Source organism: Molothrus aeneus, chromosome 1 (genome assembly GCF_037042795.1).
Source record: "Molothrus aeneus isolate 106 chromosome 1, BPBGC_Maene_1.0, whole genome shotgun sequence".
NCBI lineage: Eukaryota > Metazoa > Chordata > Aves > Passeriformes > Icteridae > Molothrus > Molothrus aeneus.
Window position 1 is genome coordinate 145,055,129 of NC_089646.1, and position 15,022 is coordinate 145,070,150.

The window sequence follows — 15,022 nt, forward strand, 5'->3', positions numbered from 1 at the left end:
CTTCCATGACCCATCCCTCATAACTACCTCTGGGTGGGATATCTTCTGTTTAATGGGCCATCAAGTCTCACTGCATGACTGATAACATCACAGCATCCCATTGTGAGATGCTCTGCCCAGGGGGAGAACCCAAGCATTCCTACCTGGATATAATCTGGGCTTTGGAACACCACAGGCAGCCTTATCCACTGGATTCCCAGAGGAAGACCAGGCCCATCTACACCACCACTGGACGTTCAGAGGAAGACCATACCGTTCTACAGGATCACTGCTGCAACAGGACCACTTCTATTACTCCAAGAGCACTGCAGCCACCATTAGATTGGACTGCTACCAACACTCTTATCAACAGGGTTGTCAGGTTGTGTTCTGACTCTGTCAGTGTTTTGTACAATTGCATTTATTTTAATTTTCCTATCAAATTGTAGTTCTGACTTGGGCTCTCCCACTGGTTTGCTTTCAAACCAGTACACTTTACCAGAGGCTCCAGGTGACACTCTGCTCCCTGCAGCAGTGTAGAGCGTATTCTGCATGGCTGGTCCTGCTAATACAGGACCAAGAGTTGTTTCCTCTTTGATCTGCTCAAAGGCCTCCTGTTGCTCAAGGCCACACTCAAAATATTTCTTCTTCTGGATCACTTGATAAAGGGGCCAACAAGCTGACTATAACCTGGAATGTGCATTCTCCCAAACCCCACTAGGACTAGGAAAGCTTGTGTTACCTTCCTGTTAGCCAGTGAGGACAGCTATTTTCTTAACCACCTTCATGGATTGCATCTATCCTGCCATTTTATTTCCCAAGAACTTGATCTCCCGTTGTTACAAAGGGAGTGAAAGCTTAGACAAGTCCTGCCTTTGACTCAGATTTCTGGCAGTAGCTCTGTTCGATGCAGCCTGCAAACCAAATTGCTCTCGCTTGCAAGTTCTTAAGAATGGCTGATTAAGTCTATTATAAAATGAATTATTTATTGAACAGATACAAGATTAACAGATACAAGATTTTAAACAGAATACTTACTAAAGTAACAAAAAGAACTGTGAGTAGATAAAAAATACAGTGCACGATAAAAATGTTACCACCGAATTGATGATGGAGTACACATAGAATCCTTTCACTCAACTTCCAGGGAAGTGACCACAAAGTTTGCATCCAAACTTTGGGGAAAAGCCCTACACATTTCCAGGATGTGTGTAGGAGACTTATGATTTGGTGAAAGTTTTGTGTAGTATTTATAGTTTGTAAAGTGACGTGTCTGTCAGTCAGAAATTCCAGCTTATGTCCCTACAGCATGTTCTCAAGGCCAGATGTTTATTGTCAGCTGGGAATTCCACCTCTGGCACCAGAGACAACTCCCTACCAGACAAATGTCCAGTCTGGGTGATCTCACCAATTTATGTGAGGGGGAGAATGCCCAGAGCTGTCACACCAGCTGATAGAACAGATAAGCTCTTCTGTGGTAGGGGGGAGAGTCCTACTTCACCTGTGCAGGTTCCTTTATCTTACTTTGTTTTATGGCAAGAGCAGCTTTCAGATGAATTTGGATTTTTTTTTCTTTCTCAAAAATTTGTTCTGCTGTATTGCCCCACACAATGATATCATCAATGTATTGCAGGTGTTCTGAAGCTCCACCTTTTCCTGTGCAGTCTGGGTCAGTCCATGGCAGATGGTTGGGCTGTGTTTCCACCCATGGGGCAGTCAATTCCAGGTATACTGGACACTCCTACAAGCAAAAGCAATCTTTGGTCTGCACTCTGCTGCCAGTGGGACTGAGAAAAATGCATCAGTGATATCAATTGTGGCACCACTTGGCTGCCTTTGACTCCTGCTAATATTGGAATTCCAACACATCCAGCACGGCGGCACTCGGAGGCAGCATGACTTCATTCAGGCCACGACAATCCACTATCAGCCTCCGCTCCCCATTAGACTTTTGCACTGGCTACATGGGGCTGGTAGAAACATATCAACTACATTTGGATGGTAATAAAATGTTGTAGTTGCCACCCATTTATAGAATCAACCATAAAAATGCAAGGTTGGAAAAATATGACAAAAACACATATTAACAAAATTATCATTTGGTGTCTCATTATATAGTTATAACATTTCATTTTAATTTCATGACATGCCTCTGATTGGCTTTCATTAATGGTGGCTGAGCAAGCAATGGAGTCATTGCTATGAAAACTCCTGTTTTTTCACTGTTGAAAGCTGAAATTAATGTTATAATGGATTATAACTGTTCAGCAACTGGATTATTAATGTTCACTAATGCACCCATTACTCATTTCTGTGAATGAGTACTGAATATTCCCTTATCTCTTTATCTGCAACATTTTACAATTAACATTATCCTTCTTACACAGGTATGAAACCATTATCAGCTTTCTATTATTCCTGCATTATATTGTTATTGGGGTACGTTAATTTTTTTGGATTTTTTACTTTATTTTTTTCTTTAAAAGTCCTTGAAGAGCTCATTCTCTTAGACCATTTAAGGCTAACTAATTCTTGATACCTTTTGAACCTCCATGAGCACTTCAAACTGAAGTACTTTTTGCTGCTTGCTGTAAATACTGAACATTTCATTGCAGTCTTAGGTGACTTAGTAATCCAATCAGAAAATTAAGAACTGCTGCTGCTAAATTACTCATGCAATTCACATTTCATTATTGGCTGCTGAACAAGATGTTTCAGTCTCACACTTTAGCTATTACTCAAGTGAAAGCTCTAAAAGTTCTGCTAATATAATAATCACAGAATCACAGAATGGATAAGGCTGGAAGGGACTACAGTGGGTCATCTGCTCTAACTTCCCTGCTGAGGCAGGGTCATCCCATAGCACATGGCACAGGATTGTATTCAGACAGTTCTTAAATATCTCCAGTAAGGGAGACTCCACCAACTCTCTGGACAATCTGTGCCAGTGCTGAGTCATCCACACAGTAAAGTTCTTCCTCATATTCAGATGGAACTCTCTGGGCATCAGTTTCTGCCCATTGCCTCTTGTCCTGTTGCTGGGCACCACTGAGCAGAGCCTGTTTGTCCTCTGACCCCTCCCTACAGACACTGACAGCCATTGATGAGGTCCCTTCTCAGCTGTCTCTTCCAAGGCTGAACAGGCCCAGCTCCCTCCAATTACCTCTCTTGCTATCCAATGGACTGCTCCAAAATGATGACCATCACTTTTTAAAGAACTGTAAAAGGAGGTCACTTGGGCCATGGAGTTTTGGGCATATGTGGACCAGCATGTGTACAAACTGTTGCTCCACGAGATTTAGGAGATATTCAAGCAAAACTGGCCAGTCCACTTTGACGGGCTTGGGATGAGGGGGTGTAAAACCAGATAGTTTGGCTGCAAATTACCCATGCAGCAATGTTTTATGTATGCAATTCAACTTTTTCTTAACCTTACTGGGTAGTTTGATTGTCAGCCTAGATGTGGTCAAAGGATCAGGTCCATCTTTCATTGACAGTAAATGAAAAACTGGCATTGGACAAAAAGGTGTCCAGATACTCTTCTGCTGTCCTAACTAAAATTAAAAATTCTTGTAATTCACAACTAAATTTGCTACCCATTACATAACATATAAGGAAGCTCAAAGAGATCAACACATATATTCATAGACTACAGCTGTTTCCTCTGTTTTGAAACTGAATTAGGAAAACAGTTGTTTTAAACAACAGCACTACAATTATGCTAAGAGCTTTATTGAATTTTATTAAGTATTACATACAACATGGTTTATGTAATAATGTAATAAAAGAAACATATCAGCTGTCTTCAAACAAACCTCAATCCCAAAACTGTATTTATTCTGTTATCTGAGCTCTGTAAGGCTACTCCACACAGATGTGCTTAAAACAATAAAAATGGGGCAAAACATTTTGAAAACCCTCAGAGAATAAAAAGTATTCATCACAGAAACAGGATCTATGATGTAGGGCAACTTAAACTGGTTTCAAACTGTTTTAGAGAAATCAGGATGCTCCTCACAGTGTTACATTTAATATCTGTGAGCAGTGGCTCCAACCTGGCTTGCTCTTGTTTTGTTTAGACAACTAGTAAGATCTAGCAATTGCACTGGTTGCCAGCATTCTGCTGAAACCATATGGTATGATAAGAATGTTGGAGCCTGCATGCCCTTATGGACAGAGAAAAGAAAAATGAGACAAATAGCTGGAATAAAACACTTCAGTGAAGAGAGCAGATTGTAGCTGATGGTTAGAAAGATGATCTTTGAACTAAAGCTGCATCTGAAATGAGTTAAAACCATAATAATACATTTGAATTTTTGGCTGATTGAAAAAAATTAAAACTTTCCTCTAGGTTTTAGAAAATGAGGAGGATTATTATCACCAGCTGTACTTAAAGGACAAAGGGCAAATGTAGATCTATGTAGTTCTGACTGTTGTTGGCAGAAACCTTAAGAAATTGGCTGCTAATGCCAACATGTTCTGCTTTGCAGGCAGTAACTCAATACACATATTTATGGAAGGCTGAATGTTCACTGTGTCTCATCACTTTCATTATGTTTGGCCCCAAGAGTTCAAAGCTATAAGCTGTATTTCAGAAATTATATAAATGAATAAGAAAGACTACAGTTTATTCATTTAACTTGCTCAGTTGCACCCACATGTGAGAGCCTGTCCAATTTTTGCAAATTAACATGTTTTGGATACTGCTGAAAACTGTGAGACATGTAGACATCTCACTTCCTCAGTTTCACATTTTTAGGGATTGTTTTCAAGGAACACTGATCCTGTTTCTACTATTGGTGAAAGAAAAGTTTCAAGTAGTTTCAAAAGCATAAGAAAATGAAATGCTAGTTTTTAACAGATACAACATAAGCAGAACTGAAGTCAACAACATAAGCAGAACTGAAGTCACTGAAAGATATAAACTCAAATGGATTGACATGTTCTCCTTTAGAAGGAACTACAACAGAAAATGGGCTTTTAGGGCTATAGGCTAGATCCATGGGCCAAGACCAATGTATGAGGTTCAACAAGGCAAAGTGCCAGGTGCTGCACTTGGGTCACAACAGCTGCATGCAGCACTGCAGGCTCAGGGAATAGTGGCTGGAAAGATGCTGGTGGAAAAGGCCCTGGGGGTGCTGGTCAACAGTGGCTGAACAGGAGGCAATGTTTGCTCAGGTGGCCAGGAAAGTCAATGGTATCTGGCCTGTATCAGCAACAGTGTGAGAGCATTGAGTGTCCGCTCTGTACTCAGCACTGGTGAGGCCACACCTCAACTCCCGTGTTCAATTTTCAGCTCCTCCTGACAAAAATCACATTGAGGTGCTGCAGCATGTCCAGAAAAGGACAACAGGGCTGGGGAAGGGGCTGGAGCAGAAGTCTAATAAGGAGCAGCTTATCAGAGGGAGCTCGGGGTTTTTAGCCTGGGGAAAGGGAGGCTCAGGAGGACCTTCTTGTTCTCAACAGCTGCCTGGAAGTAGGTTGTGTCCAGGTGGGGGTCAGTCACTTTTTCCAGGCAAAAAGCAACAGGACAAGAGGAAATGGCCTCAAGTTGCAGCAGGGGAGGTTCAAGTTGGACATCAGGAGAACGTTCTTCACTGAAAGGGTGGTTTAGCGTTGGAAAAAGGTGCCCAGGGAGGTGCTGGTGTTAAACCACTGGACCTGGCACTCAGTGCCCTGGTCTGCTTGACAAGGTGATAGGTTGGGTTCAATGATCTTGGAGGTCTTTTCCAACCTTAACGATTCTGTGAAAGCCTTCCACTTTCCTCTTGCTTGTCTGGAAAATCTGGTATTAAAGGCATCAGATCTGAAAGCTGGAAGTATTATTTCAAAGAAAATAGACTAAGAGGTTTTGCTGCCTTGGGCTTCACTGATTTTCACGGGGGTTTGGCATCACGGTCTGTGTAGGTGAATTTGAACTCCGGTTTCAGAGGAGCGTCCAGCACCGCTCACCCTCTCCCACCCTTTCCTTCAGTGCATGGCTCAGAGGAGCCCAGCGCAGCGCCCGAGCCGGACCCACCGGACCCGGCACCAACTCCCGCCCGCGGCACCGAGCCGCCCTCACGGCGCGGGGCCGGGCACGGGACACGGCCAGCGCCGCCCCCAGCAGCCGGCGAGCCCACGCCGCAAGTGCCTCTGGGAGTTGTGGTCCGCTTCGGCGGCCTCTGCCCGCCCGGCCCGCGCCTGGCGGGGCTCCATGCCCTGGGCCTGTCCCTCCGTGCCATGTCGGGGCACTTCTTCGTCCCTCGCGACCCCTCGGCGTCCTCTCTGTCTGGGAGGGATGGAGGGAAAAGTAAAAGGAATTACTCCAGATAGAACTACAGCTCCCGGCGTGCACTGCGCTACTGACCAGTCAACGGGGCGGGAGGAGCCAGTGAAGATGGCGGCTGCTAAACGGAGCCGGATGGGAGGCTGAGGTGAGTTTGGGGCAGTCGGGCAGTGCTTCTGCCACTCGCGTCCACCCTCGCAGTCTCCTCCTCGTTGCGATCTCTCTCTTCTTTCCCTTCTCCACGCTTGGGAACGAGGAGGACGCGCCAGAGGGGTGGGCGCTAAGGGAATGGAGGGAGTCTCGGGCCGCCAGGCTGGCGCGGGGGAAGAAGCCTCCGGGCATGGCCTCAGCCTGGACCCGCCGGGGCAGCGGCTCGGGCGGTCCCTGTGAGCGCTGCTCCCGGTGGAAGGGCTGGCAGGCTGGCTCCCGGTGGAAGGGCTGGCAGGCTGGCTCCCGGTGGAAGGGCTGGCAGGCTGGCTCTCCGGCTCTCCGGCTCTCCGCCTCCGGACGAGCTCCGGGGACAGCGAGCGGATCCCCCCGCTTTCACCGGGCGGGGCTGTGGCTTTGAGAGTTCCCTCAGAAGGTTTTCCTCAAATGGACCTTAAGACAGCGAGATAATAACTGAAACAATGTAAATTGGCAGGAGGGCGACACTGTGAGCTTTCTTGGCTTCTTCTTTGAAGTTAATTGTGTAGCCATGCTTTAGGTAATTGAGGTGTGGGTTCACAAATCCTATGACCGAAAACCATAGTACAACGTCTCTTTTTGGATACATCTAGAAAGGTATCCCGTGGTCCTTTGAGCTGAGATACAAGGAAGAAAAGATTGTGGTGTACATTGTGTCTATGCTGCTGTAGGACTTGGGGGAAAGCCTATAACTAACTTTAAACCGGAGTTTGAGTTGCTGTATCAAAACCCAGTTTGCTAGCCCAGGTGTTTCACTTTGCAGAGCTACATCAATGTTTGCTGTGCAAACTGAGTAGGTAAACTAAACGCAGTTAACAGCCAAAGCTTTGGGATTTTATAGGTAGTTACTTCCTAAAGCATTTGTGATTAATTCTAAATAATATGAAATATTTCTCAAGTATGTTCGGGGCATCTTGCTTGAAGACTTGGTGTTAATGCTCTTAAGCGTATGGTAAAATTTTTTTGAGAAATTGGTGGCTTGGAGAGGAAATCTTGATTGTAGTGCTCTGATAGGCCTAAAGGCTTATCCATAGGTTTAATTTAAACCTTTTGACAACAATTTTAATATTTGTCTAAAAAAGGCTGCTAGAATGAGATTGAGTTCTGATTCAGGGAAAAAACTTACGAAAATGTAATTAAAATACACTTTGTGATTAAGCATCTGTTTTAGATGTTGCCAATGTTTGCAGTCCATGATGGACAGTAACTTCTTTCTACTTCTGATCCAAACTCGTGCAGTAGAAAAGAATGAAAAAATTTTATGTTGCATGTAAGTTGAAGGGGGTGTGAAAATACTCACCAGAGTTGGCATTATAATTCAATTATAATGATAAAATCTAAATTATAAAAAGTACGGATTAGAAACAGCTTTATTTGGTGTCAGTGACTTTTAACTGCCCAGCTTAGCTCCATAAGGAAGTAATCCTTGTAAAGTTACCACAGGATTTTTAAACAATTTGAAGATATGTGATTTTTTTGAAGTAAAAGCAAATAATGTTTTCTGTAGTTGCATTCTGTCTTGGGTAAGAGAGCAGGGTAGTCTCATTAACTGAGCCAGCTTCATACATGGCATTTCCTCTCCAGTTGAGAAAGGTAATTCAGATTAAAGTCAGGCATTTCCCAGAATTACTGCGGTATGTAAATCCATTTTATATTGCATTTTTTGGGTTCTGGGAATCACAGTTGGAGCTTAACTGTCTATACTTAGGAATGAACATGTGATTTATTAATCTTGCATTGCACTGGCCATTTGCCTACTTTCAAAGCTAAAGGCATTGATTAATTTTTCAAAGAGGAAATATGAGTGGGGAGCTAAGTGATTTATAAAGTAAATGTGCAGTGGATTTTTAATTTTTCAGTTCATGTCTGTGTGGCTGTGAGAGGTGCTTAAGCCTCTGCCTTTATTTGGCTTAAGTTGGAGGAAGGAAAAGGAGCCCAGATGGCAATTTCATTTTGTAGACTCAAAATCAATTTAAATATTTATGGTGTTACATAATAACATAACAGAGGGTTTATTGGAAGAAAATAGAAAATCTCAGGTATGCTGACTTCTCTTGCTTTACCTGTAGCACAAGGTTATATAATTTTTTCCATTTTAGGTCTTTTAGAGAGGTCCATTGTATTAGGGCGTACAGGAAAACAATCTCTGCTTTTCTGTTTGGCTTTCAATGCCATTTCTGGAATAAGAAATATTTGTGCTTATAAACTATCCTTCAGTTTCAGATCCTGGGTTAGTTAATAAAAAAAAAAAAAAGGAACAAGCTGTATTTTTATCCTTGTTCTGATGAACAATAAATTTGCCTTGGGTTTCCTAGCCAAATGATGTAAAATCATCTCAAAAGAAAACTGAGGGGTTTTCTGTAGAAGAACAATTTTGTGTGTCATGCAAGTGTTCCTCTGTCTTTTAAGGTACATTAACTAGCTTTGCACCTTGATTATCATTACATTTAGAACTATTGTTATATCCTTAGAAAAAACACAATGACCTTAGTCCTCCCCAGAAAAGTAGGTAAGATTTTGTTTACCTTCTTAATATCCAGGAGTCAGTTGCTTTGGTGAAGAAAACAGTGTGTAGTATTTGATATCCAGAAGTTGCATCTGGTGATCTGTCACATGTCACAAATTGACATGGAATGTGTTAAACAGCAAGTGTTAGGCTTGGAAACTAAATGATATCACATGATTGTCCATAGTTCCCTTTTGATTAGCTAAGTTCTGCTTCATCAGATTGGGGGGGGGGGCAGTTTCCCTCTTTTGTTAGGTAAAATTTTAGCTCAGTGACAAATAGCTGAGCAAACTCAAGAGTGGAAAGTTTCTTGGTTTGGTTTGGTTTAGTTCAGTTCTGCTGTAACAGGTGACAGCATGTGTGGATGAAACGTGGTCCTAGGCCAAGTGAGACAGTGATTGAAGACTTTAAGGAAATTGTGTGCTCTGTTCTGCATGTAGCAGCCAGGCCACCTCCATGTGGAATTTTTGGTCCTGTTACAGATCATAAAATGATTAAAACCCCAGTGAATTACTTTAAAACAGATATTTTCTATATGTCTTAGTTGATACAACTTTTCTAGTAATCTATGCAGAAGACTCTTCTAAAGAAAAGTCTTGTAAAAGTGAGTTTACTTTGCTGACAGCAGTAGTTGTGTTTTAGGAAAATGTATTGAATTCCTGATTGCTGGAGATGGTCAGTAAAATGCTCTTGAGTCTCTGGCACTTGACTCCCTGAAACTCTCACCAGGTTCTCTGCTTTTATATTTTCTTTTATGTCAGTAAATCTGTTTTCTGTAGTGTTTCAGCTAGGTCCATAACTACATTCTGAACCAGAGATTTTGCTTCTCCATGTGTCTGTTGGACATGACAATCTGCAGCACGTTTCCTTTAATAAAATTGCACTGTTTCTCATGCTGCCCTTGGAGAGGGACATACAGCTTTCTAATAGATGGGATATTTTAAATAACTTACTTTGAAGTACTATTTTTAATCCCAGTTGCTGTCAGCAAATTGGAAACTTTGATTGAAATGCATATACAAGAATAAAGTTTATTTTTAGCAGCTATGAGCATTGCTTTAATATGTGGTCATTAAAACATATGTTGACCACATGAAATGTTTATTCTCATATTATCCATCCATGGAATTACAATTTTTTTGGTGTATGTATACATACAGTTATTAGCTGAATATCTTTTATTTTAAAATTTATTTGATTTTTGAAGAAAGCAACACCCAGTATCATTAACTGAGATTTTGTTCTTATTTGTGGAAAAGTACATTTGTGGAGAGTTTGCATTTGGCAATTAGTAAATACAGAAAAATCTTCAAATAATTTGCATTTTAGTGCTAATTAGAAGAACAGTAGATTTGGCTACTTTTATATCCGAAATAGATTGTTGTAACTTCAGATGAATTCATTTTATGAATATATTTAATTGCATCAAAAATCCTTTGAGCTGCTATTGTGTATAGGAGGTTGCACTCTGATCTAAAATCTGCCTTTTTTGATACTGGGAGAAAAATGCCCTAGAAAGGGTCACACAGATTTTTCAGTTGTTTTCTGTGATGAGCAGAAGCCTCTCTCAGGCATTTTAACAGGGGAGAGCTGTGGTTTAGAGTTGAAGTGGAAATATCCTGTGAGATGTGCAGGATTTATCATCCTAAACAGTGGCACTTGGGAAGGTCACTGTACACAGCAGAAAAATGTTTACTCCAGCATCAAAGGCAAGAACAGAATGACTGCATTTCAGGAACAGGCAAAATCTCCATCTAGTCTGGTCAGCTAAGAGGATATCTGGATTTCTGTGGTAACAGCCTCTCTGGTATTGGAGCTGAAGAATGCTCATTCTGCATGAGTTACTGAGCATATTTGGATGTAAATTGTCTTAAGCTATGGTCTTGACTTTGCTTTTTTGTTTGTTTTCTTCATAGTTTCTTATGTTTTTACAAAATTGAAGACAGATCCCCGACTAACAATGCCTGGCAGTAAGTATTCTTACCTTAAGTACATTGAGACAAAATTTAGGAGTGTTTACTGTTATTTTCTTTGGGGTTTAAAAATTAAAAAAAAATGCAAGAAGAAGCATTATACTTGCTGTAATTTATAAGAATTTTAAGATGTTAATGTTATCTAGTCTCTCCATATATTTTACAAATAATAATGTGAGCTTTACATTTGCTTTTTTGATTACAGCTCCACAGTATAACACTGAATTTTGTGATTTAGACTGTGTTCTGAAATAGTTGGATTCAAAAATTAAAAAAGATATTTTTGATATTAAAAAGCTATATTTTGATATAGCTATAATCCTATCTTTGGAAAATGACAACTAGTGTTTATAGAAGATAGAATTGCTATTTAGGATAAAAAGTGATGAGACTTAAAATTTTTGACATTCAAAGTTAAGTGAGATTTTTGAGGCAAATGTTTCTAAGAATCAAATTATTTACCTTCAAGAGTAGCAAATTTCTCTAACTCAAAGGATCAAGTTATAAAATGTGTTAGAAAAGCATAAATTTAACTAACCCTTTAATCATTTTTTCTGTTTAGAAAAAATTCTATGTGATCTGTAGTAACATTGCTAACACCAGTCTTTGGATAAAGCAATCTGCTTTATCAAAAAAGTTACAGTACCAGTCATACTGAGTGCATTCTGATTCATGGATGCTTGATTTCATGAGGAAGTCTTTGAGCATTTGTTCATTGCTGTGATTTGTAATAAGCTGTGACTGTGGGCACTAGAAATGCCTTGCAGTAGTTCTGTGTTGTGTCAAATACCTTACTCTAAGATGTGTCACACCTGTCATGTGAAGCAGTGAGTGGAATTTTTTTAACCAATTAAACTGGAAAAGTAAAGTGGTTTTTTTGTTTGTTTGCTTGGTTTTTTGTTTGTTTGTTTTGGTTTTTGGTTGTTTTTTTTTTTTCTTGTTTAAACCAGATGTGCTTATGTTTAGAGTCATTAATATCAATGCAAGTAGAGTTTGCATTACTGCAGTCAGATGGGAGTTAAAGAAGACCAAAACAACTGATTGCAATGTTTATCTGTGCAAGACACTCAGAACTACACAGCCATTTATTTATCTTTGCCTGTATTAATGAGTGTAACTGTATGGGTGAAGAAAAGGAAAGCTAACAGATGTGTGCATTGCAATTCTTGGGAAATAACAGTATTTTCATAATATTTTACTTCCAAAAGTTATGGCAGAGAAGAAGTACAATGGGATTTTAAGGCAAGCAAGCATCCTTTTGTGGCTGGTTGTACTTCTAATCAGTAGAGATAGAGCCTTCAGGAATTCAACTCTGTTGCATGTGGAAAGGAAATCTTCTGCCTGCTAATTTAGGCTTCTCTAAAGGTTCCATAGGATTCTTTTCAGCGCATGTTGATGAAGCAGGCTGCTGCTCCAGTGTTACTTTGAATTCTTAAAGTATCTGTCCTTGAAATCTGAAAAACTCAGTTGTTTCTAAAGGCTGGGGGATTTTGTGTGTTGTTTTTATTTTCTTTTATTTTCACATGAAGTTCTCTCATCCCACACATCAAGAAGTGCATATAAAACTTATTCCTAAACAAAAGGCTGTTGCAGTGAGCTATTTTCCAAAAATATTTTCTGTCATGTTACAATGAAGTAGAAAAATAGTGTCCAGTTAACAGGAAATTTTGATAGAGTTCTTGGGTCATACTGATTAACTCCCATAGCCACTACTGTCCTGCTTTGTTTCCTGGGTCTGTGTAGCAGTTCCTGGTGGTAATTTTATCCCTCCTCCCCTTCCTACAGTAGTTGAATGAATGTATAGGTCTGAAGGCAGTGTTCTGGAATATTATGAGAAATCCAGATGACTGGTATTACAGAAAGACTGAGTAAAAGCTTAATTAGTCTTTCTGGGGAATTCAGCTGTACCTGGTGATATTTCAGAGGTCAGTATTGAAGTTACTGTGTGTGAAACACTGACAGAACAATATGCTTTTTAAGTCCTTCAATGTTAACTGTGGAAAAACAGGCATTAGTCAGAACTGGGCTGTGGTACTGAGAGGGGAGAGATGAACAAAGGTCATTAGCCAGAGGTGATGGATGCTCTTCTCTTTGAACCTCAGCTCAGCCATGGCTACTGGGCTCTGCACAAGTTGCTCATTGCATATTTGGATTATCCCATTTTCTATTGATGTTTCTGCTTAGCAGTCTCTCTTAGGAATGTGGGGATTTAGTGCTGCATTAAGTCCTAAAAAACGTTAAGATTTTAGTCTCAATGCAGTTGCAATAGCCCAAATAGAAAATTTTCAGTCTGCTCTCTTTACCTTGAGAAGTAAAAGTGCTTGGCTTTGACCAGCCATGACATGGCATTTGTGTTGACATCTGCAGTGGAGGTGTGGTGCTCTGTCATTGCTGCAGCACTTGGATCAACCTTGCCAAGGTGTAGCTTTTCCTGTACTTTTTATGTTTAACTTTGTTACAAGTTTTTCTTGTGCAAATAGGATGGGTATTGATGCATATGGTTACAGACATGCATGGTGTCTTCAGCTGAAGCTGAAACGCAAATTCTGAAATGTTGAGAAAGCAAATGTGTTTTCTCATTTCTGATTGAGTACAGTAGGAGTAGGTTTGAACCAGAGGTGTAAGGTGTGCTTTATCACAAAGAAACTGGAGTAAAAGATTAAATAGTGCTTTTATTTAAAAGTGAAGCCAAAGAATATATAACTAGATAGCTTCTGCAGTAGAGGCTGTATGTGTTTCTCACTTGCCTTGTGTTCTCTCAGTTTCCCTGCTGAATAATTTGTGCAGATAATTTCATTAACATACTTCTGTTATGGAACATGGGTGGTTTTGGTAGGGTTTTTTATTGGCTGCATTTGGATTGAAAATGCTTCTGCTAAGGAGAAAAAGCATTAACTAAGTCATATCAAAATATTTGTTGAAGACTCTTTTTGAACATTATGTTCTGGATATTCACACTTAATCAGATGTTTGAAACACAGCTTGGTAGATAGTGAGGTTTTTCTTTTCTAGAAACAGCTGACCTACTTACTGGATGTATTCCCTGACTTTAGTGAAATGTTTAACTTAAAAGGCAGCTTTTATACTAAAATGAAATTGCTTGAACTAGGAGAATTATATGTGACACAGGTGAGAACACCTGTTGGCTATAAAAATATTTTACTTGTGGGAGCTCTGTGTTTGAATTTTTTAAACTTTTTCTTAGCTTATTCTTTTCTCCTTTGGCTTATGCCATTAGCATAACTATATCTTTGGTCTTCAAGATTTTGTTAATAATAATTGTTTTTAACTGATTAGCAGGTGCTTATGATTGACTCTAGCATATAAATTAAGAGACGAAATAAATAAAAATAAAGATTTTGCCAAATGTAATGTTCCCACATTCTTCCTTTGATTTATGGCTGTGAAATGTAGTAATATGAACACCTCCCACATCTTCTGTCAGATATTTGTCAGTTGGAAAGGGACCATTCTGATTTAAGAGGTACATATATTAGTTATGTGGAAAATATTCCATGATTTGGCCTGTTCTTGGTTGCAGTGAAGAGGCAGTTTGATGACTTCAGAATGGCTCCAAGCATGCTCATTAAAGTACATAATATTTTATTTTCTTGGCCTCCCAAACACCATGTGGCTTTTTGGCCCTTGTCAGTGTAGGGCAGCTCCTCTGACAGCAGGTGAGTGTGCTGGTGGCTTCCCTGCTTCACCTGTGCAAGGTGAAAAACAGAAGATAGAACAATTGAGTAGTGCCTGTCAGTTTCTGTATTCATGTATGCTGCTTCTTTCCTTGTGTTTCTTCATGGTCTTCAAACAAATAAATGACCCAGTCCTCCCTCAAACCCAAAAATACCCATCAAACTTTAAAAATTATAATTTTCTATGTGCACAGAGTTTTCTTGCCAAGTGTAGGAGGGAAAACAGCACTTGAAATGGAATTTGAAATGAGTGAATTCTTAACTGGCATTTAACATTTTTAACACATTTTAAGAGGCAGATAACTTCCTCATTTTGGTTTCTCCCCTTCCAACAATTTTGGGAATATCATTTATTTGTGTTTTGTGATTCTAGTTTTTATTGTGTATGTATAATAAGTAAGTATTAACAAGGTTG

General features: G+C 40.0%; 1 protein-coding gene across 4 annotated transcripts in view; it reads left to right on the top strand.

Annotated features, from left to right (window-relative positions):
• The first annotated feature begins 6,342 nt into the window (after positions 1-6,342).
• The window catches only part of EFR3A (EFR3 homolog A), a 75,420-nt gene continuing 66,740 nt past the window's right edge, over positions 6,343-15,022 (top strand). For all 4 annotated transcript variants that reach the window (XM_066566537.1, XM_066566512.1, XM_066566528.1 and 1 more), the window contains exons 1-2: positions 6,343-6,395; positions 10,856-10,909. Coding sequence is in view for 1 of the 4 variants with exons in the window: in XM_066566520.1 (XP_066422617.1) it covers positions 10,900-10,909 (10 nt within the window). In the remaining 3 variants the exon portion in view is untranslated. The remainder of the gene's footprint in view (positions 6,396-10,855; positions 10,910-15,022) is intronic.